The following is a 27,497-nucleotide window of genomic DNA, read 5'->3' on the forward strand; positions in this document are numbered from 1 at the left end:
TAATACAGTCCGGCTATTTCCCAGATGCAAAGAAAACAGCCTCAGTCCTCCCTCTCCTAAAAAACCTAATTGAACCCTAACGAACCCAGTAGCTACAGACCAATTTCAAGAATCCCATTCCCAGCCAAAGTGTTGGAAAAATTGATGAATAAACAGCCGTCAAATTTCCTAGCCTCTGCAAACTTTCTGGACCAATCACAGTATGGATTCAGGGAGGAACATGGAACCAAGACTGCTTTGGTGATGGCAGTAGAGGAACTCAGGAGTATACTGGATGCAGGGGGGAAGGCCGCCCTGATTCTTTTGGATTTATCGGCGGCATTCGACATTGAACCATGGTATACTCCTGGCACGTCTAGCAGAACTGGGGATTAAAGACGTTGCATTCAAGCTGGTTTCATCATATTTGACGGATAGAACTTTTTCAGTTAAATTAGGAGACTCCACATCCAAACCCTTCAGATCACCGTGTGGAGTACCTCAGGGGTCCTCCCTGAGTCCTACTCTTTTTAATATTTACATTGCTCCATTGGCATCCATAATAAGAAAGTGTGGGTTCCTGTCAGTTTCATACGCAGATGACACCCAAATAGTGGTGTCAGTTTCCAACAATATGGAGGAAACAGCCGATCGATTCAATGACTGCATGAGGCAGGTTAATAATTGGATGCAGCTCAACTGCTTAAAATTAAACGGTGACAAAACCAAAGTTATGCTGCTGGGGGCAGATACAAACTTTTGGTCGCCGAAATGGTGGCCTGACAGCTTGGGCGAGTGCCCAACCCCAGTGGACAAAGTCAGAAATCTGGGAGTTATATTTGATAATAAATTGACCTTCAATGCCCAGATAAATGAATTGTCCTCCGCTGTGTGGTTCATTCTAAAAATGATAAGAAGACTACTGCCTTTTAGCCCCCAAGATTCATGTAAAACACTAGTTACGGCATTGGCCTTGTCCAGATCGGATTACGGCAACGCCTTGTATGCTGGGACACAAACCCAACATCTAACTAAACTCCAGCGTCTACAGAGCTCAGCAGCAAGGCAGGTGCTGGATATTTCCAGATCAGAGCCGGTCGCCCAGAGACTGAGAGCCCTTCACTTGCTACCGATGGAGAAGAGGATAATTTTTAAAACAGTCTGCCTAGCCTACAAGGCCCTTCATGCTTCAGGACCGCACTTTTTAAAAACACATCTGAAACGGTACGAGCCAGTCAGGAGCCTGAGCTCTGTCCAAGCAAACCTTTTACAGGTACCTAAATTCAAGCAAGTCACGTGGGGGGGGGAGATAAGGGGTAGAAGCTTCTTGGTTCTTGTTGCAGACAGCCAAGACCCGGAACCTTCTCCCAATTACGATAAAAAAAAACAGACCCTCGCTTTTGTCGTTTAGAAAAGCCGTAAAAACTTGGCTTTTCACCTCCTAGTCAGATCACCACATCTTCGGCAATCCTTCTTACATCGACCCTAGCGGCAAGATTTGCGCTCTATACATTTTCAAATCAAATCAATCAGAAGACCCCTGCTGCTCCAGTTCACACTGTTGTGCAAGTCGTCTGGGTTTGTGCTTCTTCCAGTCACTTCAACAGTCCTGCGGGCATCAAGGACACCCAAAGTAATCTCCCTAGGAGTGAAGGAGTCACTCCCCTGCATCTGCAGGCACCGCAACGAAGCTGACCGGTCTGCTACTCATGACATCCCAAGGATTTCTAAAGGCTCAGCAACACAGGTGGTGGTTCTGCAACACCCTCGAGGCCTGACCTGTCCTCTCGACAAGTTTGATATCAGTATCCCTAGTCGGAACCGCTGGGACCGAACCCCTATGCACCGAGTCAACTTGCTATTGCCAAGGCTTGTTGGCTCTGCACTCCCGAGATCTTCGGGCTACAAAAAGCTCTAGCCTCCAGCTTCTCTTCCTGCCAAGATCAACGCCCTAACTGCATCCTCTGCACCGTGGGCCTTCATCTTTGGTGAGCTGCTCGAAGTTCTCTTGTGATTACTGTGAATTCAGTCTGTGGGTCCTCTTGAGGGTCTTCAACTACTCCAGTGGGCTCCCCTGCTTGCTCGAGGCCTGCCCTGACTCTCCTGCTTGTGGCAAGTCCCTTGGACCTTGCTGGTCCCAACGTTGCTCCTTTTTCACTTTCCACGCATGTTGCAGCTGCCACAGCTTGTTGGTGCTCCCACCGGACACAGACTCCCTGGTTCTCGACTTCTGACGTGTGACAGCTCCTGGTCTTTGTCAGCATTGCCTGGTCCTCACAGCTGTAGCGACAAGGTCGCCATCAACCCTCCTGCACCTCCAGACGTCGGTGGGCATTGCTGTTCCGTGCCTCCTGGTCACCTCTGAGTGGCATAGACTCTGTCCCCTCTGCTTGCAGGTTCTACTCTTCAAGAATCCACCTTTGGATTCCACAGAACTCTTGCACAGTCCTTGCCAGCAGCAATTTATCTGAAGTCCTCCATTGTGGTCTACAGCGGTTTCCGACATCACTTCGCACCTATGCACCCAGCTTCCCTGGTGTAGCTTTCCTGGTTCCTGGGGTATCCACGGGTGGGGTGACCCTCCGACCTTCTGTCTTCCACTGGGTTTCTTCAGGGTCCACTTGGAAGGGTCCTTATTTGTCAAAACTGCTACCGCGACTTTCGCGTTGACTTCTATTGAGTACGCAGCTGTGTTTCCACTCAGCATACAGCCACCGTGGTGTTCCTGGGTACTTACCGTGGGTGGTTCCTTATGTCCCCAGCTCCTCTGAGTCTCCAGGTCCAAGTCCCGACTTCAGTCGCAGTTCGCATTCCACTTGGACTCGTAAACGCCCAACAGACCGCCTTCATCGAAGAGAACTCCATCCTGGACGCCTCCCTGTCTGGATTCCGCAGCAACCACAGCACCGAGACCGCCCTCCTCGCTGCCACTGACGACATCCGCATGCTACTCGACCAGGGACACACTGCGGCCCTCATCCTTCTGGACCTCTCCGCAGCTTTTGACACCATTTTACACCGCAAACTCTCAACTAGACTTCATGACGCAGGGATACAAGGAACCGCCCTCGACTGGATCCAATCCTCTCTCTCTGGCTGAACCCAGAGGATCAGACTCCCTCACTTCCTCTCCGAACCCACCGATATCAACTGCAGAGTACCACAAGGATCATCGCTCAGCCCCACGCTCTTCAATATCTACATTGCCACCATCGTCAGACAGCATGGGCTCAGCATTGTATCCTACACAGATGACACCCAGCTCATCCTCTCACTCACAAAGAAGCCCAAAGACACCAGACCCTGTTTCCAGGAAGGAATGAAGAACGTCTCAGCCTGGATGAAAGACAGCTGTTTGAAGCTCAACTCAGAGAAGACCGTGGTCCTCATCCTCGGACCCTGCACCTCCGCCTGGGACAACACCTGGTTGCCCTCCGTCCTTGGGAACCCACCCACCCCTACAGGCCACGCACGAAACCTCAGAATCATCCTCGACTCCTCCCTCTCCATGAACCGCCAGATCAACTCCATCGCCTCCACCAGTTTCAACTGCCTACGTATCCTCTGCAAGTCCTTCAAATGGATCCCCCACCGACTGCAGAAGAACTGTCACCCATGCACTCATAACCAGCAGACTGGGCTATGACAACGCCCTCTATGCCGGAATCAACAGAACCCTTCTACACAAACTCCAAACCATCCAGAACGCCGCAGCCAGACTCGTCCTCGGGACACCGCTTCACGAACACATTACCCGACACCTATGAGACCTCCACTGGCTCCCCGTCGAGAAGAGGGTCACCTTCAAACTCCTCACCCACGCCTACAAACCCTCAACATCGGACCCAAATGCCTCAACGAGAGAGTATCCTTACACGTACCGAATAGGAAACTCCGCTCCGCTGACCTCGCCCTGCAGAGGTCCCCCGCATCCGCAGAAACAGAACAGGTGAGAAAGCCTTCTCCTATATCGCAGCCAAGACCTGGAACGAGCTCCCTGGGAACATCAGACGCTCCCCGACCCTGCACACGTTCAGGAAGGACCTCAAGACCTGGCTCTTCGACTGACCCGGAGCTGCTCCTCCCCCCCCCCCCCCCCTCCCAGCGCCTTGAGACCCTCACGGGTGAGTAGCGCGCTCTATAAACCCCCGATTGATTGACTTTCTGGAGACCACTGTATATTGTGCTTACTTACTTCTTGCAATTGAAGTATTGTTGTGTATTTGTGTTGATATCTCCGGGTAGGATATATACCAATTTGTTAGTGAGTGTTGTGTAATAAATAGACATATTTTTATAACTACACAGTGCGGTTCATTTTTGTTAACCTACACTATACGATTCCTCCGAACAGATCCGACATCAGACTCTGTGATTGTAGTAGCAGCAAAGAAGCAACATGCCACTACTCCCACCTCTACAGTGCCTCCCGATAAGGAGAGTTCGAAGTCAGACTCTGTAGGTCATAAACTGTGCAGTACAGCAGCAACCACCATTAACGCAGCCAGCGCCACTGCTCCTCTAGGCAGATACGACAGGGCACTGTGGGAATCCATAAACCAGTTTGGGAAGACTTCATGGAAATCCTAAATGAAGGATCAACAGTTTCTAATTAAGTTATTAGTGCTGCAGCAGACTCTTCCCTATTAGCAGCTAATAAGTACTGCCACGGCATCCCTCTTAGAAGGCACTCTTGAATCAATCTTCCATTCTCTGGTACCACTCTATTTGGAAGCCATACCGACGATGAGTTGGCATGGATGAAGGTGGAAATGGAAACACTAAAGGCAGTCGGCTTAGAGAGACCCAGGGAACAGAAAAAAATCTTTCCAACCCTACCAACGCCGCTTGTAATCCCAGAGGGTTCAAACCCTCACCGGTATCAAGGGCGCCAGCAAAGCAGCACACAACAACAGTACCAACCTCCCTATTATCATATCAAAGAAAGCAGTCTAGAGGGAGATCTACCCAGCAGCCTGCTCAAGTGGGCAAGCAACCATCCAGGTCAAAACCCTGAATCATTACTTCCGCCACTTCTGTTACCCACTCCAGTAGGGGGAAGCATCCAATGTTATCTACAGAGTGGCAAAACATAGCACAAGGCGCCTGAGTTCTGAATATTGTTTGCAATGGATAGTGTCGGAGGTTCACCAGTCCTCCACCGCCCATGCCTCCAAAACCATCCAGTTTCCATCTCCCACTGTTTAGGTCGGAGGTCAACATCCTCTTACAAAAGCAGGCAGTGGAACCTGTTCCTCACCAACAACGATGTCAAGGCATTTATTCCAGGTACTTTCTTGTCAAGAAGAAAGACAAGAACTAATTCCAACCCATTCTCAACCTCAAAACAGCCAAGAAGTGGAATCAGCAAGAAAAGCTCTGGACCCTGGCATTACACCAAATGTATCCCCAATTACACCAGGGGGACTGGCTCTGTTCCATCGACCTTCAAGACGCATACTTTCATATACCGATCTCCAGAAAGCATCCAAAGTTCTTGAGGTTCGTAATGGGGCAGGGCCCTTTTCAATACCAAGTACTTCCTTTTGGCCTGAAGTCAGCACCCAGGACATTCTCCAAGTGTATGGCAGTAGTGGCTGCCCATCTCAGGAAACAAAATATCTGTCTAACCATACCTAGACGATTGCCTAATCAAGGTTACAACATCAACAGGAAGCTCAGCTTCATTACCATTGGAGGTGCAATTTCCTACAAAGGTTAGGCCTTCAGGTCAGCCACAGATGGGGAAACAAAGTAGCACCAAAGGTGCACCCTTAGCGGCACTAGGGTGCCTGGGTGCAGGGTGCTGTTTCGACGTTGGGCGCCCTGTTCGCAATGGGGAACCTAAGGTTTGCAAAGGCACTGCAGGCTCAGGGATAAAGGTCTTCTGGGTGCAACCACCACTTCGAGAGGTAAGTTGGGATGTTGGGGGTGTGCTAGGCACCGTAGGTTGGGTCCCCCAAGGCCGTGGGGCGTCGGGTGCAGGGGTGCCTTTTAGGGTCGGATCTTCTTACCAGCTCCTGGTCGGAGTTGGGGCAACCTTCTGGATTTAGGCTGCAGGCGTCAGCTGGAGGCTTGAGGCAGGTCAGGGATCACTGGATCTCAGGTCTGGATTGCTGGGGAGACCCCCTTGTGGTGGTTGCCCACTCGAGCTCGGGCTTTGGACGGCGGGTGCAGAGTGGGACTGATTCACGGTTACCGGCCGGGGCCAGGGGTTGTAGTCCTGTGTTCACGGGAGACACAGTCTTTGTGGTTGAAGGCAGGCAGGTCCTCCGGGGTTTTTGAGGTTGCTGGCCACAGGACACACTGGGATTTTGCAGGAGCAGGTTCGAGGTGGAGATAGGCCGGTAGGGCTGGGGCCAAGTCAGTGGGCGTCTTCTTGTTAGCTTTGGCACAGCTGTTCCATCCTTCTTTTCTTCTTGCAGGTTCTTGTCTGAGGAAGCAAGGTTCAGGGGTGCCCCTAAATACTAGATTTAGGGGCATTACAGATAGGTAAAAAGGGTGCAACCAATGGGTCCCTTCCCTGGGGTGGGTACACCCCCTATTATGCCACCCTCCAGTGGGAGTGGGATAAGCCTTTCCTTGGTTGGCTGAGTCCCCCCATCTGCAAAATGGCAGGGACTGAGAGTTGTGCTTCACCTCGCCTCCCTCACCTGAGGGGTAGGGTTGGCAGAGGTGGGCACACTCACTTGTTTTTCCCGCCGGTTCTCCCACCCAAAGTGGGGGTCAGAACCAGTGGGGACCAGCTGCTGAAAGCAGCAAGTGGCCTGAGGAAGCTCACAAGGGCGGTATGCCTTTGAAGCTTCCCCTTCGTGGACCCTGCCCATCCTGGGGGAGGAGGCTTGGCACCTACTCCCTGGATGTGTATTGTTTCAGGCCACCGAGAGCCGCAGGCTCTCGACCCAGGGGTCCAGAAATATGTATGGTGGTGGCAGCTGAAAGCAGCCACTCAGCCTGGACACTAGTGGTAGGTTCGTTTTCAGGGGGCATCTTTAAGATGCCCTCTTTGTGCATTTTTCATTAAATCCCGCACAGGCATCAGTGTGGGTTTACAGTGCTGAGAAGTTTGATACCAGTGGGTTGTAGGCATGGCATACAGGGATGTGTGCTATGTCGACTCTTCACTTTGTTCTGCACCAAAGCAAGCAGCCTGCAAAGGCGGTGTGTGTGTGAAGGTACAGGACCTCCAAGGGTGGCACAATAAGTGCTGCAGCCCTTAGAGGCCTTCTCTGGTCACAGTGCCCTGGGTACCTGTGGTACCATTTACCAGGGGCTGACCTGTGGCCAGAGATGCCAATTGGGTTTAGGCTTCAATGCAGTTTTAGGGAAAGAACATAGGCCCTGGGTACCTGGTTGGCAGGACCCCAGGGCACACTCAGTCAAAGCACATCAGCAATTCAGCAAAAAGTGGGGGCAACCATGCAGAAAGAGGGCACTTTCTCACAGTGATGGCTAACTATATAGTGGCTTTGGTATCAAACATGTTGGAATCATACCCCAACACCGTTACCGGTGTTGGAGGTATAATTCCATGCACTGGAGGGCTCCTCCGGGAGGCCCCCAGTACTTCAGTAACAGCCTTCAAGGGTCTGCAAGCAAGCTAGTGCTGATTACGACCCCAAGCACAATTCTGCCCTCCTGCTGTCGAGCTGAGCTTGAGCAAGGGAAGGTAGAATAATAGGTTTTCTGTCACAGGGAGGTGTGACCACCTCCCAGACAGGACTTGGTGTATTGGGCTGGGTTGGGGGCGCTTGCAAGCGCCACCAGACTGCTTTGAAGGGTCCACTGGTGCCCTCCTTGCATACTCCATGTGGCCGGGCATACGCTTGATGGGATCTTCACTTCCAAACCAAACATCGAAATTCAGGAAATAATGCCCGTTCCCTGGTCAGACCACAAAGCGATAGTATTCACTGCAAAGGTGGATCAGGCACAAACAGTTAATAAAATCGATCACAGGCTTCTCACCTATCAGTACTGGGCCAAGATCGACGTTCCTAGACTACAGGAGCAGTTACTCAGGACCACTCCAGAAATCGGGCCAGATAGCAACTCAGCCGCTGATAAGGTATCCTGCAGGATCAAATCAGCAGTCAAGATTGTAGCTCCCTTGAAAAGTGTTATCCCCAGGAGGAAAAACCCCTCAGAGCCTTGGTTCACTGAAAATGTGAGGGTGCAAAAGCAAGTGTGTAGAAGGGCACAGAGAAAATGGAGAGCTAATTATGAGCAACAGAGGAAAGACTAATATGCCAGAACTTTGGCTATCTACAAAAAACTAATTATAGGAGAAGAAAGTAACGATTTTACAAGAAAAATAAATGAGACCAAGAATTCCAGTAAGGAGCTCTTCGCCACGGTAAAAATTAAGTCAAGTCAGTATATGATTCTTTTAAGACCATTAACAACTCTGATGTCCTTTATCTACACCCTACTCGAGGCATGGACACCGATTCTGGGTTCTGCCTTTCACCCCCAATCAGCGGAACACATCAGCCAGGTGATGACAATAGGTCTGGGGACTCAACGGACCCCTGCCCACCTAAGGTTATGCATATCTTTCCCAGAACTGCTTTTGGTTTTCACAAAGATAATACAGTCCGGCTATTTCCCAGATGCAAAGAAAACAGCCTCAGTCCTCCCTCTCCTAAAAAACCTAATTGAACCCTAACGAACCCAGTAGCTACAGACCAATTTCAAGAATCCCATTCCCAGCCAAAGTGTTGGAAAAATTGATGAATAAACAGCCGTCAAATTTCCTAGCCTCTGCAAACTTTCTGGACCAATCACAGTATGGATTCAGGGAGGAACATGGAACCAAGACTGCTTTGGTGATGGCAGTAGAGGAACTCAGGAGTATACTGGATGCAGGGGGGAAGGCCGCCCTGATTCTTTTGGATTTATCGGCGGCATTCGACATTGAACCATGGTATACTCCTGGCACGTCTAGCAGAACTGGGGATTAAAGACGTTGCATTCAAGCTGGTTTCATCATATTTGACGGATAGAACTTTTTCAGTTAAATTAGGAGACTCCACATCCAAACCCTTCAGATCACCGTGTGGAGTACCTCAGGGGTCCTCCCTGAGTCCTACTCTTTTTAATATTTACATTGCTCCATTGGCATCCATAATAAGAAAGTGTGGGTTCCTGTCAGTTTCATACGCAGATGACACCCAAATAGTGGTGTCAGTTTCCAACAATATGGAGGAAACAGCCGATCGATTCAATGACTGCATGAGGCAGGTTAATAATTGGATGCAGCTCAACTGCTTAAAATTAAACGGTGACAAAACCAAAGTTATGCTGCTGGGGGCAGATACAAACTTTTGGTCGCCGAAATGGTGGCCTGACAGCTTGGGCGAGTGCCCAACCCCAGTGGACAAAGTCAGAAATCTGGGAGTTATATTTGATAATAAATTGACCTTCAATGCCCAGATAAATGAATTGTCCTCCGCTGTGTGGTTCATTCTAAAAATGATAAGAAGACTACTGCCTTTTAGCCCCCAAGATTCATGTAAAACACTAGTTACGGCATTGGCCTTGTCCAGATCGGATTACGGCAACGCCTTGTATGCTGGGACACAAACCCAACATCTAACTAAACTCCAGCGTCTACAGAGCTCAGCAGCAAGGCAGGTGCTGGATATTTCCAGATCAGAGCCGGTCGCCCAGAGACTGAGAGCCCTTCACTTGCTACCGATGGAGAAGAGGATAATTTTTAAAACAGTCTGCCTAGCCTACAAGGCCCTTCATGCTTCAGGACCGCACTTTTTAAAAACACATCTGAAACGGTACGAGCCAGTCAGGAGCCTGAGCTCTGTCCAAGCAAACCTTTTACAGGTACCTAAATTCAAGCAAGTCACGTGGGGGGGGGAGATAAGGGGTAGAAGCTTCTTGGTTCTTGTTGCAGACAGCCAAGACCCGGAACCTTCTCCCAATTACGATAAAAAAAAACAGACCCTCGCTTTTGTCGTTTAGAAAAGCCGTAAAAACTTGGCTTTTCACCTCCTAGTCAGATCACCACATCTTCGGCAATCCTTCTTACATCGACCCTAGCGGCAAGATTTGCGCTCTATACATTTTCAAATCAAATCAATCAGAAGACCCCTGCTGCTCCAGTTCACACTGTTGTGCAAGTCGTCTGGGTTTGTGCTTCTTCCAGTCACTTCAACAGTCCTGCGGGCATCAAGGACACCCAAAGTAATCTCCCTAGGAGTGAAGGAGTCACTCCCCTGCATCTGCAGGCACCGCAACGAAGCTGACCGGTCTGCTACTCATGACATCCCAAGGATTTCTAAAGGCTCAGCAACACAGGTGGTGGTTCTGCAACACCCTCGAGGCCTGACCTGTCCTCTCGACAAGTTTGATATCAGTATCCCTAGTCGGAACCGCTGGGACCGAACCCCTATGCACCGAGTCAACTTGCTATTGCCAAGGCTTGTTGGCTCTGCACTCCCGAGATCTTCGGGCTACAAAAAGCTCTAGCCTCCAGCTTCTCTTCCTGCCAAGATCAACGCCCTAACTGCATCCTCTGCACCGTGGGCCTTCATCTTTGGTGAGCTGCTCGAAGTTCTCTTGTGATTACTGTGAATTCAGTCTGTGGGTCCTCTTGAGGGTCTTCAACTACTCCAGTGGGCTCCCCTGCTTGCTCGAGGCCTGCCCTGACTCTCCTGCTTGTGGCAAGTCCCTTGGACCTTGCTGGTCCCAACGTTGCTCCTTTTTCACTTTCCACGCATGTTGCAGCTGCCACAGCTTGTTGGTGCTCCCACCGGACACAGACTCCCTGGTTCTCGACTTCTGACGTGTGACAGCTCCTGGTCTTTGTCAGCATTGCCTGGTCCTCACAGCTGTAGCGACAAGGTCGCCATCAACCCTCCTGCACCTCCAGACGTCGGTGGGCATTGCTGTTCCGTGCCTCCTGGTCACCTCTGAGTGGCATAGACTCTGTCCCCTCTGCTTGCAGGTTCTACTCTTCAAGAATCCACCTTTGGATTCCACAGAACTCTTGCACAGTCCTTGCCAGCAGCAATTTATCTGAAGTCCTCCATTGTGGTCTACAGCGGTTTCCGACATCACTTCGCACCTATGCACCCAGCTTCCCTGGTGTAGCTTTCCTGGTTCCTGGGGTATCCACGGGTGGGGTGACCCTCCGACCTTCTGTCTTCCACTGGGTTTCTTCAGGGTCCACTTGGAAGGGTCCTTATTTGTCAAAACTGCTACCGCGACTTTCGCGTTGACTTCTATTGAGTACGCAGCTGTGTTTCCACTCAGCATACAGCCACCGTGGTGTTCCTGGGTACTTACCGTGGGTGGTTCCTTATGTCCCCAGCTCCTCTGAGTCTCCAGGTCCAAGTCCCGACTTCAGTCGCAGTTCGCATTCCACTTGGACTCGTAAACGCCCAACAGACCGCCTTCATCGAAGAGAACTCCATCCTGGACGCCTCCCTGTCTGGATTCCGCAGCAACCACAGCACCGAGACCGCCCTCCTCGCTGCCACTGACGACATCCGCATGCTACTCGACCAGGGACACACTGCGGCCCTCATCCTTCTGGACCTCTCCGCAGCTTTTGACACCATTTTACACCGCAAACTCTCAACTAGACTTCATGACGCAGGGATACAAGGAACCGCCCTCGACTGGATCCAATCCTCTCTCTCTGGCTGAACCCAGAGGATCAGACTCCCTCACTTCCTCTCCGAACCCACCGATATCAACTGCAGAGTACCACAAGGATCATCGCTCAGCCCCACGCTCTTCAATATCTACATTGCCACCATCGTCAGACAGCATGGGCTCAGCATTGTATCCTACACAGATGACACCCAGCTCATCCTCTCACTCACAAAGAAGCCCAAAGACACCAGACCCTGTTTCCAGGAAGGAATGAAGAACGTCTCAGCCTGGATGAAAGACAGCTGTTTGAAGCTCAACTCAGAGAAGACCGTGGTCCTCATCCTCGGACCCTGCACCTCCGCCTGGGACAACACCTGGTTGCCCTCCGTCCTTGGGAACCCACCCACCCCTACAGGCCACGCACGAAACCTCAGAATCATCCTCGACTCCTCCCTCTCCATGAACCGCCAGATCAACTCCATCGCCTCCACCAGTTTCAACTGCCTACGTATCCTCTGCAAGTCCTTCAAATGGATCCCCCACCGACTGCAGAAGAACTGTCACCCATGCACTCATAACCAGCAGACTGGGCTATGACAACGCCCTCTATGCCGGAATCAACAGAACCCTTCTACACAAACTCCAAACCATCCAGAACGCCGCAGCCAGACTCGTCCTCGGGACACCGCTTCACGAACACATTACCCGACACCTATGAGACCTCCACTGGCTCCCCGTCGAGAAGAGGGTCACCTTCAAACTCCTCACCCACGCCTACAAACCCTCAACATCGGACCCAAATGCCTCAACGAGAGAGTATCCTTACACGTACCGAATAGGAAACTCCGCTCCGCTGACCTCGCCCTGCAGAGGTCCCCCGCATCCGCAGAAACAGAACAGGTGAGAAAGCCTTCTCCTATATCGCAGCCAAGACCTGGAACGAGCTCCCTGGGAACATCAGACGCTCCCCGACCCTGCACACGTTCAGGAAGGACCTCAAGACCTGGCTCTTCGACTGACCCGGAGCTGCTCCTCCCCCCCCCCCCCCTCCCAGCGCCTTGAGACCCTCACGGGTGAGTAGCGCGCTCTATAAACCCCCGATTGATTGACTTTCTGGAGACCACTGTATATTGTGCTTACTTACTTCTTGCAATTGAAGTATTGTTGTGTATTTGTGTTGATATCTCCGGGTAGGATATATACCAATTTGTTAGTGAGTGTTGTGTAATAAATAGACATATTTTTATAACTACACAGTGCGGTTCATTTTTGTTAACCTACACTATACGATTCCTCCGAACAGATCCGACATCAGACTCTGTGATTGTAGTAGCAGCAAAGAAGCAACATGCCACTACTCCCACCTCTACAGTGCCTCCCGATAAGGAGAGTTCGAAGTCAGACTCTGTAGGTCATAAACTGTGCAGTACAGCAGCAACCACCATTAACGCAGCCAGCGCCACTGCTCCTCTAGGCAGATACGACAGGGCACTGTGGGAATCCATAAACCAGTTTGGGAAGACTTCATGGAAATCCTAAATGAAGGATCAACAGTTTCTAATTAAGTTATTAGTGCTGCAGCAGACTCTTCCCTATTAGCAGCTAATAAGTACTGCCACGGCATCCCTCTTAGAAGGCACTCTTGAATCAATCTTCCATTCTCTGGTACCACTCTATTTGGAAGCCATACCGACGAGGAGTTGGCATGGATGAAGGTGGAAATGGAAACACTAAAGGCAGTCGGCTTAGAGAGACCCAGGGAACAGAAAAAAATCTTTCCAACCCTACCAACGCCGCTTGTAATCCCAGAGGGTTCAAACCCTCACCGGTATCAAGGGCGCCAGCAAAGCAGCACACAACAACAGTACCAACCTCCCTATTATCATATCAAAGAAAGCAGTCTAGAGGGAGATCTACCCAGCAGCCTGCTCAAGTGGGCAAGCAACCATCCAGGTCAAAACCCTGAATCATTACTTCCGCCACTTCTGTTACCCACTCCAGTAGGGGGAAGCATCCAATGTTATCTACAGAGTGGCAAAACATAGCACAAGGCGCCTGAGTTCTGAATATTGTTTGCAATGGATAGTGTCGGAGGTTCACCAGTCCTCCACCGCCCATGCCTCCAAAACCATCCAGTTTCCATCTCCCACTGTTTAGGTCGGAGGTCAACATCCTCTTACAAAAGCAGGCAGTGGAACCTGTTCCTCACCAACAACGATGTCAAGGCATTTATTCCAGGTACTTTCTTGTCAAGAAGAAAGACAAGAACTAATTCCAACCCATTCTCAACCTCAAAACAGCCAAGAAGTGGAATCAGCAAGAAAAGCTCTGGACCCTGGCATTACACCAAATGTATCCCCAATTACACCAGGGGGACTGGCTCTGTTCCATCGACCTTCAAGACGCATACTTTCATATACCGATCTCCAGAAAGCATCCAAAGTTCTTGAGGTTCGTAATGGGGCAGGGCCCTTTTCAATACCAAGTACTTCCTTTTGGCCTGAAGTCAGCACCCAGGACATTCTCCAAGTGTATGGCAGTAGTGGCTGCCCATCTCAGGAAACAAAATATCTGTCTAACCATACCTAGACGATTGCCTAATCAAGGTTACAACATCAACAGGAAGCTCAGCTTCATTACCATTGGAGGTGCAATTTCCTACAAAGGTTAGGCCTTCAGGTCAGCCACAAGTCGACCTCTGTCCTTATCCAAACCTTACATTATATAGGAGGTTCAATCAACACAATACAAGCAAAAGTGAGACGCTTATTGATCCTTGGGAAGTGTCATGCTCTCATGAAAGCCTCTCATCCATCGGTGAGATCAGTATCCTCCCTCCTTGACTCGATGGCCTCCTGCATCTTTCTCACACTGCATGCCCGTCTCCACATGCGACCTCTACAGGAATGACTCGAGGACCAGTGGAACCAACCGACAGGCAGTTTGGGAAGACAGGATACAACTACCCCTTCATGCAAATTTGTCCCTGAAATGGTGTGCTCGCCAACCAATCTACTTCGAGGTATGCCATTTCATCAGGAAATTCCTCCTCAAATCATAGTCACAGATACCTCACTACTGGGATGTGGAGCAGACATAGATCACCTCAAAATCAAGGGCAAGTGGATGCAGAGAGAATTAACATACAATATCAACCTCCGAGCTGCGCGCAGTATCTCTGATGCTAAAGGCGTTTCATCCATTATTCAGATCCCACTCCCTGCTTGTTCAGGCAGACAATACAACAACCATGTACTACCTCAACAAGCAGGGAGGAAGAAGGTCCAGGCCCCTGTCACACAAGGCCCAGACGATCTGGAAATGGCTTCTAGCCAGGGACCTTACGATCATGGCAACTTACCTTCCTGGTGTCCAAAATGCTCAAGCAGACTCCCTCAGCAGACTCCTGCAAGAAAACCACGAGTGGGTCTTAAACAATGATGTTGTCCAAAACATCTTTCAACGATGGGGAACTCCGGACATCGACTTGTTTGCAACCACCGAAAGAAATGCCGAAGCTTCGTCTCGAGGTACTTCCAGCCAGGGACACTGGGGAATGCCCTATGGATAAACTGGTCCGGCAAATTTCTAGATGCTGCTTTTCTGCCGATTCCCCTGATCCAATCAATCCTCATCACGTTGTCCCAATAGAGAACCAAGATGATCCTCATAGTTCCAGAGTGGCTCGTCAATGGCGGCTCGCGGACCTCCTTCATCGGTCCGTCTATCCACGTCTCAAGCTGCCATGCAGACCAGACCTGCTAATTAGGTTCGGCGGGCAGATGGTATACCCCAATCTCTCCTCTTTGAATTTGGCGGCATGTTTGTTTTTCGAATGCCTCAATGCTCCTCAACTCCCTGCCCATGGGGACATTTGTCTTGACTTCAATTGAAGGCAATTGTAAGTGTAAGGATCTCAGCTGCTCTTCAAATTACATCAGCAAAGGAAGCACTCTCTTCCATTGTGGGCTTAAGAGGAGAATTCAACCTTGTATCAGGAAGTATCACGCCTGCTGACCTCCCTTAAGTCCTTGTAAAGACTATCATGACAACGGGAAGGAGCGGGAAGGCACATCATCCCCATACCCAGCATCCTCCTCTTGTAGTGGTGGCGTGCACTGGTCAGAGTTTGAGCCAAAAAGAGTGGAGCCTCTGAGAGCATTTCAGTGGGAATGGAAGCACAGGATCCGAATCAAAATCTACGTCGGGGTCCAGCCCATTCTGGTTTAGGGTCAGACATCGGGGTCAGTATAGAATTCTCATAAGGCATCAACGAAGTAGGGATCAACTCGGGCCTGTGAGCAAAGGTGGAAGTCTGCACCAGAGTCCGTGCTGAACCAGTGACATGTTCAGGGGGTTCATATGGCAAGGAGGATGGATCGGTTGGCAGTGATCAGACTGGGAGCCTATGGCAAGGAGGATGGATCGGTTGGCAGTAATCAGACTGGGAGCCTATGGCAAGGAGGATGGATCGGTTGGCAGTGATCAGACTGGGAGCCTATGGCAAGGAGGATGGATCAGTTGGCAGTGATCAGACTGGGAGCCTATGGCAAGGAGGATGGATCGGTTGGCAGTAATCAGACTGGGAGCCTATGGCAAGGAGGATGGATCGGTTGGCAGTAATCAGACTGGGAGCCTATGGCAAGGAGGATGGATCGGTTGGCAGTAATCAGACTGGGAGCCTATGGCAAGGAGGATGGATCGGTTGGCAGTAATCAGACTGGGAGCCTATGGCAAGGAGGATAGATCGGTTGGCAGTAATCAGACTGGGTTCATTTGGCAAGGAGGATGGATCGGTTGGCAGTAATCAGACTGGGAGCCTATGGCAAGGAGGATGGATCGGTTGGCAGTAATCAGACTGGGAGCCTATGGCAAGGAGGATGGATCGGTTGGCAGTAATCAGACTGGGTTCATTTGGCAAGGAGGATGGATCGGTTGGCAGTAATCAGACTGGGAGCCTATGGCAAGGAGGATGGATCAGTTGGCAGTGATCAGACTGGGAGCCTATGGCAAGGAGGATGGATCGGTTGGCAGTAATCAGACTGGGAGCCTATGGCAAGGAGGATGGATCGGTTGGCAGTAATCAGACTGGGTTCATTTGGCAAGGAGGATGGATCGGTTGGCAGTAATCAGACTGGGAGCCTATGGCAAGGAGGATGGATCAGTTGGCAGTGATCAGACTGGGAGCCTATGGCAAGGAGGATGGATCGGTTGGCAGTAATCAGACTGGGAGCCTATGGCAAGGAGGATGGATCGGTTGGCAGTGATCAGACTGGGAGCCTCTGCGGATCAAAAACATAACAAAGGCAGCCAGAAGTGTGCCTAAGACGAGCAGCACGTCCTCCTTGAAGGCATAAACGTCCTGCAAAATCCCCGATAGCCAAGGGAACTTGGGACACATTGAGATCAACTGCAGGATCAGCTCCTCAATTGATGATGAGGAACAATGTCAGTTGGCAAGTTTATGCCCTTGTGACATTTATTTGTATGTGCATAGAAAGCTGCGGGATGGGGTTTGGTACTGAATCTCTTTCTTGTGCTTCCACTTAGACTTTAACTTACCAGAGGGCTTCAACTGCAAAGATGACTTCTTGTGGCAGCAGCCTTCAGGAGCAGGATCGTGCTCGAGCCTTCGACTTGGAAAGGAGGTAGGACTTATGCAAGGTCCATGACTGCTTCTAGCTGTCGGCAGTGTACAGCTTCCCAGCCCCAGATGAACTTTGGGTGCATAAGGGTACACTCATCACACGACTTGGAGTCTTGCACCATAATGAAAGTACCAAAGATGCACCTAGCGCAGTCACAGCATGGTTTCAAGCCTTTAGTTTTAGGAGACAACATTGTTTCCTTGCACACTGGATTTCATTTAGCAAGTTGTCAAAAGACTTAGGGATGTGGGAGTGGACCTCCGAATCCATGATTGAAGGCGGAGAAACAAAGAAACTAATGTTGGCACACTGTGGTGGTGCTTATATGTGGCTCCGCTCCATCACTTCCAGGGTGGAACATAGCCAACGTGGAGCCGCACGGCACCACCTAGCAGCATATGGCAGCACTGCTATGAACATTTTCCAGATCCAGTCTGGCACCTGAGGAGTAACTCTACAGGTGAGGAATCAACCTGTTAGAATTATCCCCTATGCATTTCCACCATTGATACAGGTACACACAGCGCGGCAAATTCATATGTGACCTAGTTAGCAGATGGTAGCAAGTTGCCGGTTAATTGGATATTCAGGCTGTGTTCAAAGTTCAGTCAATGTGTGCTATTGTAAATTGGCAAGCGGTACATATTTGGCACCCCGGCAAAGCCTGCCGCTGGTCTCCGCAGATGAAGGCCCTCGGAGCAATGGTTGTCTCCTGAAGAGCAGATCTGTGCAACTTGTCTTTAGCAGATCAGACACCAGGTTCACTGGCCTTGGGTAGGTCTCTGGATGGGAAGTAAACACACTTTTTCCCTCTCAGTGGATGACCAAGTTGGTAGGGCTGTGGGTCAGGAAAGTCACCCCGTAGCTGTTCTTGCAGGGAAACGCCAGGTTCATGTGGCTTGGATAGTTGTCTTTTGATGAATGAGTCACCCCTGCATCCTGCCATTAGATGAGCAAATACAAGGTTCGCTTGTCAAGAAGAGTCACAGGCCTGGCAGAAAGCACCACTGCCCCCCTCCCACCACGACTGCAAAGCAGGTCTTGATGCTCTTTAGCAAAATCAAGGCTTTAGCCCAGGAGGTTTCTATGTCTGTTGAACTTACCATGAGAAGTCGTCTTTTTGCTTTCAGAACCGACCAGCAGGCTGTGGCCAGGGCCTGGAACAAACCAGAAAGAAATCGTTTAGGGCTGCTCTGAAAAGGCTCACTTGGGCATTCTCATTTGCACCATCAACTGTCAATTCATTATTCCTCACACTGTTGTTTATGGCCACAGCCAGGCTTTGCTCATTCAGTGATAAGACACGCTATCCAGATGCAAAACCCATGTTTGAGAAGACTGCTGGACTCTGGGTGCCCTCTTCAATTTCATGCAAACAGCATTAACCTAGACATCAAAACCCCTAACCTTCAGCTATCTTTGCTCAGAAACATCCATCTCCTACTACAATGTTGTCAAGGCTGGTCTCCAAACACTCCAAATCCGTAAACCAATGAATACAAAAGCAAGCAGCAAGAACATCCCGTAACGTCACAGTGCGCCCATGTCGCCCACCTGGAAATGTCTTTCCAGGCTCCCTGTACAGAAGAGGATACGTTTCAATCTACTCTATTATGCAAAAAGCACTAATTGAAAAAAACCTTATCTACCATCAAAACCTGTTACATTACCTGTATTTTTATAGTGCGTGGTCACCCGAGAGGGTAGCCTGGCACTGTAGCAGGTGTGTAAGGCTGGAGTAGAGGGCTTACCTAAAGAGCCAGGTCATCAGCTTTGTGTGGAATTCAAGATGTGAGGCTGAGGCTCTGATGTGTTGCCAGAGGTCATTCCAGGCTTCAAGAGCATTGTATGAGAAGGCTGATCTGCTTTTGTGTGGGGTATGAGCTAGTGAGAGTCCGACAGAGAGGAGCTGCCGGGAGGGTTGGTGAAATTGTACGCGGCTGTTCAAATAGGCAGCGTCTGTGTTGTGAAGTGTTTTGTACGTGTGCATGAGGAGTTTGGAGCGTACCTGCTTGCGTATAGGGAGCCAGCAGAGTTCTTTTAAGTGAGGTGTGATGTCGGCCAAGAATATGAGGTTGAAGAGTAATCTGGCTGCTGCGTTCTGGACAGTCTGGAGTCTTTTTGTGAGTTAGCTGGTTATTCCTGTGTGTACAGTTTTCCAGTAGTCCAGTCTGCTGGTGATGAGGGTTTGGGTGACCATGTTCTTGGGGTTTTTCAGTAGCCACTTGAAGATCTTCTTAAAGATCTTCAGAGTGTAAAACAGGACACTGTAACTGCGTTAACTTGAGCAGACGTCATTTGCTATCTATGATAATTCTGAGTTTCTAGCTATTGTGCTGGACGTTGGAGCCGGTTCAACATCTGTCCGCCACCTGGTGGAGTCCCAGGGCGAGGCGTCGTTCAAGAAAACGCCCACTTTGTTGGAGTCCATGTTCAGCTTGTGGCAGTTGATCTTACAGGTGACTACTTCAGTCATGCATGCAGTGAACTTGGTCCTGATGCTGGGTGTTTTTTTCCAAGATAGACATTATCAGCTGGATGTTGATGTTGTGAGACCCAGTGAGGCCTGCCAGTGGGGTGATGTATATGCTGAAGAGGGTTGGATTGAGCCAGGAGCTCTGTGGGACTCCGCAAATGAGTTCCTGTGCTTCTGAGGAGTTTGGTGGCATACTGATGGTTTGGGTTCTTCCAGTGAGAAACGTGCAGATCCACTGGAGAGAGCGTCCTTGTATGCCCAAGTCATGGAGTCATCTGATCAGAAAGGGATGGGAGACAATCAGACTACGGAAAGGTCTAGAAGGATGAGCGCTAGTTTCCCCTCTGTCAAGTATAATCCTGAAATTGTCTGTTGCTGCAAAGACTGCGGTCTCGGTGTTGTAGTTTGGACTGAAGCCTGATGGTGTGGCATCGAGAAGCTGGTTGTTGGCGGGGTGGTTGGAGAGGCATCTGTTAATGGCTTTCTTCAGAACCTTGGCTGGGTATGGAAGGAGAGATTACTCAATAGTTGGAGAGTTTTGTTGGGTCGGCTGAGAACTTCTTCAGCAAGGCATTGACTGATTTCTGCTTCCAGGATTTCGGAAAGGTGGTTATGCTGACGGAAGTGTTGAGGATGGGTGCGAGGGCCTTGGTGAGGATTTGTCGAAGGCATGATGGGGGCAAGGGTCCGACAGGGCCCTGAGTGCATGGTCTTCATGGGTACTGTGGTTTCCTCAGCGCTGGTAAGTGTCCCACAAGGTTATTTTGTTGTTTTGGTCCCTTACCGGGCGGCTTCTGGCAAGGTTCAAGGGGACCCGTTGTAGGGCAAAGTTGCAGTATATGGTTGTGATTTTGCTGCAGAAAAAGTCTGTGAGGTAATCGAACCGTTCATGAGTTGAGCTGAAGTTGCTAGCTGCGGCTGTGGGTGCGGTGAAATCCTTGACAACAGCAAAGGTTTCATTGCTGCTGTTGGAGCTGGCAGCAATGTGTTTGACTAGAGCCTTCCTTTTGGTTTCCTGGATTTGCTGGTGGCACCATCTCAAGGATGATTTGACTGCATCCTTTTCCACTTTCCCCTGGCTTGTTTTCCACCTTATTCTAATGTTTGCAGTGTCTTTTGGGCATTCTGTGATCTTCCATGTACACCAAAAAGTTCTTTCACTCAGTATCCTTGAACTCTCCAACTCGCCTGAGGAAGTTATTCCCAACAAGGCACAGTTTTCCATGTTAAATATTTAATCTTAAATGTATTCTCTTTTTACCGGTGGCCAATTAACATAGTCCTTGAGGGAAACGTTTCTGTCACTCAGAAAAGAAACAAATAAGCCAACCGTAAACTCTTACAAAAGAGAGACAGTGTTCCTAGCCCTCTTAAAGTAGCTGACAGGTAAACTTTGGACGAGTTTGGATGCAATCCTTATTCCTAAAGCAGACAACATACCATTCATCCCACTTGTGCTCAGCAGGCTTTCTTGTGAAGGCTGCTGTAGCCTCACAAAGGATTTTTGCTGCAGTTATGAGGTACATGTAGGCCACCAAGTTCTAGCGGCTTTAGAGCTGTGTTGGCAGGTTTCACAAAGGAGTTTGCATGTGTGGCCTTTGACACCTCTTACTTGACAGCAAGGTAGATCTATTCTGAACTTGAAAAGGCTAATGATCAATACAGAGTTTGGAGTTCGGAGGAGCACATTTAAATGGCCAATCCTGGTGTTGCCAGTATGAGCATACTCAGAGGGCAGTCCTTTAAAGTGTCATCTAGCATCAATAAGACTACAATTGCCTGTCATCAATGAAAAAGTGGTTGGTGAGGTGGCTGCTGACAACAAGAGGGTTAACAAAAGGGTGATCAACAAGCAGGCGGCAGATAACCTGGTCAACCAGCAGGCGGCAGATAACCTGGTCAACCAGCTGGCGGCCGATAAGGTGGTCAACCAGCAGGCGGCCGATAAGGTGGTCAACCAGCAGGCGGCAGATAAGGTGGTCAACCAGCAGGCGGCAGATAAGGTGGTCAACCAGCCGGCGGCAGATAAGGTGGTCAACCAGCCGGCGGCAGATAAGGTGGACACAAGCAGGGGCCAGGTCAGGTGGAAACAACCAGGGGCCAGGCAAGGTGGAAACAACCAGGGGCCAGGCAAGGTGGAAACAAGCAGGGGCCAGGCAAGGTGGAAACAAGCAGGGGCCAGGCAAGGTGGAAACAAGCAGGGGCCAGGCAAGGTGGAAACAAGCAGGGGCCAGGCAAGGTGGAAACAAGCAGGGGCCAGGCAAGGTGGAAACAAGCAGGGGCCAGGCAAGGTGGAAACAAGCAGGGGCCAGGCAAGGTGGAAACAAGCAGGGGCCAGGCAAGGTGGAAACAAGCAGGGGCCAGGCAAGGTGGAAACAAGCAGGGGCCAGGCAAGGTGGAAACAAGCAGGAGGCAGACAAGGTAGAAACAAGCAGGAGGCAGACAAGGTGGAAACAAGCAGGAGGCAGACAAGGTGGAAACAAGCAGGTGGCAGACAAGGTGGAAACAAGCAGGTGGCAGACAAGGTGGAAACAAGCAGGTGGCAGACAAGGTGGAAACAAGCAGGTGGCAGACAAGGTGGAAACAAGCAGGTGGCAGACAAGGTGGAAACAAGCAGGTGGCAGACAAGGTGGAAACAAGCAGGTGGCAGATATGGTGGAAACAAGCAGGGGGCAGATATGGTGGAAACAAGCAGGCAGCATATAAGGTGGTCAACCAGCAGGCGGCAGATAAGGTGGTCAACCAGCAGGCAGCAGCTAAGGCGATCAACCAGCAGGCGGCAGATAAGGTGGTCAACGAGTAGGCAGCAGATAAGGTGGTCAACGAGCAGGCGGCAGATAAGGCGGTAAACTAGCAGGGGGCAGTTAAAGTGGTCAACTAGCAGGCGGCAGCTTAGGTGTCCAGTTACTGCTAGGAAGTGCCTAGACTGAGAACCCCAGTTCCACTGAAATCTACAAGTTAGGAGATAATCATTTGCATCAACGGGCACCCCATACTGCCAATCTCCACAATCAGACGCAGACCAAGATAGCACAAACACTCACACAGCATGCTCGCAACACATAGACCCAAACTTGTACAAATACCACACACCCTCAAACTACAGAAAAAGCATTACATCTCATGCACATTAACGCTCACTGTGCTATACAATACGCACTAAATATTGCATATCTCATCACCTACCACAAGCTTGACGGCCTGTTCATCACAGAAGAATGATGTTACTTACCCTGTACGCATCTGTTTGATGCATAGAGTGTTGGAGATTCACCTGGTCTGCACACTCCTGCCATCTACTGTTGTACACCGATAAAAGTGTTGTAGCGTACAGTAGTGGACACAATGCTTCCACTTCGCAGCATTGCAGGTATGCGTAGGGGGCCTACAGGCATCCGAGTACATCCAAGCACTCGAGGTAAACCAAGGTAACCAAGCTCTCGGACCTCAGGTGCCACTTCGCCAGGTTGAGCGGTCTGAAGTTTGGGTGTCTTACCTTGCAGTGGGTTTGAGTGAGAGGCTCCGGCCTCTTGGGGAGCTTCTCGTGAAGGCAATCAATATTTCAAGAAGGGTTGGGAACCCTAGTTGTCTGGTCCACATTGGGGCCACGAGGATGACAGTGATGGATGGTTGCCTCAGCTTCCAGACCACGTATGTTACCAGTGGGAGAGGAGGAAAAGCGTTGCCAAATATCGCTGACCAGTTCACCACAGAGTATTGCCCATAGACTGGGGGTGTGGAAATCTGGAGGCAAAGTTTGGGCATTTTGCTTTTCTGAACGCAGAAAAAAGTTCTGTCTTGGGTGCCCCACCTGCGGAAGTAAGGCACTAGGACTTGTAGGTGGAGTTCCCATTTGCAGACTTTTTGCTGCATCCTGCTGAGCAGGTCAGTAAAGTTGTTGTCCACTCCTGGAAGATACACTGCCCGGCGATGAACTTGATGTATGGCCCAATGCCAAATCTGTTGTGCTTAGGCCAACAGATACTGGAAGTGTGTGCCTTGTTTCTGTAGCTAAAACATGGTGGTCAAGTTGTCTGTATGCACAAGGACTACCTTGCCTTGAATGTACAGAAGAAAGGCTTTGAGAGTTGAATGGCTAAAAATACTAAGCGGCTGATGTGGAAACCCTTTAGATGAGGTGGTCACAAACCCTGGACTGTCCTGTTATTGAAATGTACTCCCCAGCTATCTAGAGATGTGTCCGCGATGATGGTCATCTGCAGAGCTGGGTCTGCAAATTGCCTGCCCTGCAATAGATTGTTGTTGTTCCACCATTGGAGAGTGATGGGTGCTGGCTCTTACCAACACTAGATCCTCCCTCTGAACCCCTGCTTGTGACCACTGGCTTGCGAGATACTCCTGAAGCGGGCACATATGAAGTCTGTTACTATGGCAATGCGTGAAGCCATCATTCCTAGAAGGCACATAACTGCACGAACTGCAAGTGGACTGAGTGGCTGAAAAAGAGGCAAACGCTGTTGGAATGCTTGCACCCTCTGAGGACTGGGGAAAGGCTTGTCCATGACTGAGATGAGGAATGCCCTTAGAAATTATTGAATTTGGAGTGACTCCAAGTGAGACTTTGTGGCATGGACTGTGAGCCCTAGGCTGTGTAGGAGGGCAATCACAGCCTTGGTATGAGATAGGCATTCTTGTCTGCTTGCACACTTGATCAGCTTGTCGTCTAGGTAGGGGAAGACATGAATTCCTCCCCTCCTGAGGTGAGCGGCTACTACAGCTAAACACTTGGTGCAGACCTTTGGCGCCATGGTGACACTGAAGGGCAGCACCTTGTTCTTATAGTGCTGGTCACTTACCGTGAAGCGGAAGCAGCACCAATGAGCTGGATGAATTTGGATGTAAAAGTAAGCCTGTTTGAGGTCCAAGGTGGCCATAAATTCACCTTGTTGCAGTAGGCGGATAATATCCTGCAGGGTGACCATGTAGAAATGTTTTGACAGAATGTAACTGTTGAAAGGACAGAGATCGAGGATTGGTCTGAGAGATCTATCCTTTCCTGGAATGAGAAAGTATAGAGAGTAGACGCCTTTGCCTTGGCGCTGCTGGAGTACAGGCTCTATGGCTCCTTTAAATAAGAACGCCTGCACCTCCTCCAGTAGGAGCATGAGATGTTCTCGTCTGAGGATGTGGGTACAAGGGGGAATGTTTGGTGGGGTTGACTGAGCTCCAGGCAGTGGCTGTGCTCAATAATAGCTGAAACCCATTGGTCTGTGGTGATCTCCTCCCAGTGGAGAAGAATTCCTTGAAGAGTACCCTGACAGATGTTGCGTGAATGAGGCAGGGAGGGAGGGTTGTTGAGGCAAGTCATTTTTCAGGAGGTAGAGGCTCCCATACTAGGGGTGCCTCAGCTCCCTTACTAGGTGTGCCTCTGCCTCGACCCTTGAAGCTGATCCCTCTAAAGGAGTCACGTGTAAAACTGCCACCCTGTGGGTGATAGCCCTATTGCTGCTGGTGGCAAGACCAGGCTGGTTCTGGGGAAACGGCTTTGGAGCCTCCTCTTGTCTGCAGCCTTCGAAAGGAGCCCCTGCCAGAAGCAACATGTACAGCATCCATCGCCTCGGTGGTTTCTATATCCATCTAGATCCTTTCAAGCATGGTGTCGACCTGCAGTCAGAACAGGTGCTCCTCATCGCATTGCAGGCTGACTAGGTGCAGTTGCACCTCCGGCTTGAAGCCAGACATGCGGAGTCAGGAGCTGTGCCGGAGAAGGACTTGGGTGTTCACTCCCCTATCTGTTGTATCTGCTGCATCCAGTGCACATTTGATGGCTGCACTGGAAATAGCCTCGCCTCTCTCAACAAGTCCTTCCTCCCTTTATGACACTGGTCAGGGAGGTGCTGAAGGAGCGCTCCATCTCCTCCTTCTAGGCTCTGTCATAGCGAGAGAGGAGGCCTACGAAATTGTCGAGGCGCCAGGGCGTGGCTCCACAAACCGTTACTTTCCTCCCTGCAGCATCAATCCACTTGCTCTCCTTCTCAGGAGGCGAAGCGTGCCCAGTGGTCTGGACTGCTGCTCTCTTCCTAGCACTGCCAATCATTAATGAATCTGGTGGGACAGGACCCCTGATATACAACGGATGCTGGTTTATATTTCTTTTCAATATGTGGTGTCAACACGCAAGACGTCAAAGTTCTTTAAATATGTCGGAGGTAGATTTAATCATGTCCTTGAGCATGAGGAGGTACTGGCTGAAGCGAGCTGTCTTTGACAGTCTCACCAACAAAAAGTCTTCCGCCTTGGGGGTGGCATACAGCTCTACCTTTTGGTAGGCACGTGCGCATTGCATAACACTGTGCTATGCCATGGTGTCATATGAAGGGGAGGCCCTAACTTGGACGTGTTCTATATCAGAGTCTGTCTATAGGTCTGTGTCATAATCCACCCATGGATCTCCTGAAGTACCAGGGTAGACGGAGGCAAAGTCCTCAGCCAGGGAATAAGGACTAGGACTGCCAGTATCGTAGTGTGACTCTGGCGACCCCTGAGGTGACGACATAGAAGGTTGAGGTGGAGGAGGAGAAGCAGAAACGTTGTAATTTAGGCCTCTTGGCAGGCAAGAGGGGCACAATAATGTCCTATGGCAGAGCTTCTTCGAAGGCAAGTCTACGTTTCTTTGGCAGGGTCTTCTCCGAGGCAGAGATCTTGCCTGCGCAAGGGTGTATGATAATCCTTCTCTGCCTTTTGTCCAGCTCCAGCTGCAGCCTCTCCACGAAGGGGTGTATGTCGATGTTGAGAGTGTAGGGTCTTCAATCCAAAGGTGGTTTTCCCACTTATGGCAGATGCTTAGGTGCCAGTGACGCTTTGATGATGGAGCCAGCTGTGAGGGTTTTGCGCCAACAGGGCTGTCTGTGGTCCTTGGAAGGGGCTCTCGACTCGAAGGCCTTGCTTTGGTCTTGACCAGAGAGTGTAAGTGGTGACGCAGCTGAAGATGGCGGCAGCTTTGTCACAGGGCTCGACATTCGTCCACCGGAGGATCGGTGCTCGACTCCAACGTGTTTCTGAGCCATCAGAAGGGTTTGGGCATTGACAGTATTCACATGAGATGTTCATTTGTGGAACAGAGCGGACCAGGGAAGATGAACAGCCTTCTGATGCCTCTTTTTCCTCCACGAATTCCTCTGCCTCACTCAGACATTCGAGTTAATCAACTGAGGACTGGGTTTGGAGTGCTGGGAGATAGGGAGCCTATCCCAGTGTTTCCTACTTTTTCTTGGCCCGAGCGGATTAGCCTTGCTGAAGATATCCAGAGCTCTGTAGAAGATTTGTCCACCCTGCTGTGTGCCCACCATCACCCTCAATGCCGACAGTCTTTTTTCTGTGAAATGCCAAGCAACAGTCACAGTGGCTTTCGTCGTACTACAGCGAAAGGCAAATATTGCAGTGTGTGTGTGAAGGTCGACCCAAGGGCATTTAGAAAAGGCACAGCGGGCATATTTTGAAGGGTATCTACTCTATTATCTTGGGTGAGTCTTCATTCTCCGAAAGGTAGTCTGGAGCATGCTGTGTCCAAAGGACCCAGAGGGCTGAGAGGCTCAGTCGCATGAGGAGGATGGACTTGAGGAATGGATTCAGCATCATCAAAAGAAACGCATGGAAAAGTCTTCTCGCACGGGAATAAAGGCAGGCTGCGATGGGAACTGACAAACTCATCAAGACCGGGAGCACGCTCGACCACGTCTAAACCAAATGGCAGAGAAAAACAATCTAACACTGGAGTCGGTGCCCATGCGCAGCTACGATCTAGAGGAGTCACTGAG

The 27,497-nt window shown here is 50.3% G+C and overlaps 1 protein-coding gene across 4 annotated transcripts in view; it reads right to left on the reverse strand.

Moving 5' to 3' along the window:
* The window catches only part of MIGA2 (mitoguardin 2), a 109,912-nt gene that overhangs the window by 16,037 nt on the left and 66,378 nt on the right, over nt 1–27,497 (reverse strand). For all 4 annotated transcript variants that reach the window (XM_085614018.1, XM_085614016.1, XM_085614020.1 and 1 more), the window contains exon 14: nt 18,347–18,400. In XM_085614018.1, the coding sequence (XP_085470144.1) occupies nt 18,347–18,400 (54 nt within the window). The remainder of the gene's footprint in view (nt 1–18,346; nt 18,401–27,497) is intronic.

The sequence above is a fragment of the Triturus cristatus genome, chromosome 1_2, assembly GCF_964204655.1.
Source record: "Triturus cristatus chromosome 1_2, aTriCri1.1, whole genome shotgun sequence".
Classification (NCBI taxonomy): domain Eukaryota; kingdom Metazoa; phylum Chordata; class Amphibia; order Caudata; family Salamandridae; genus Triturus; species Triturus cristatus.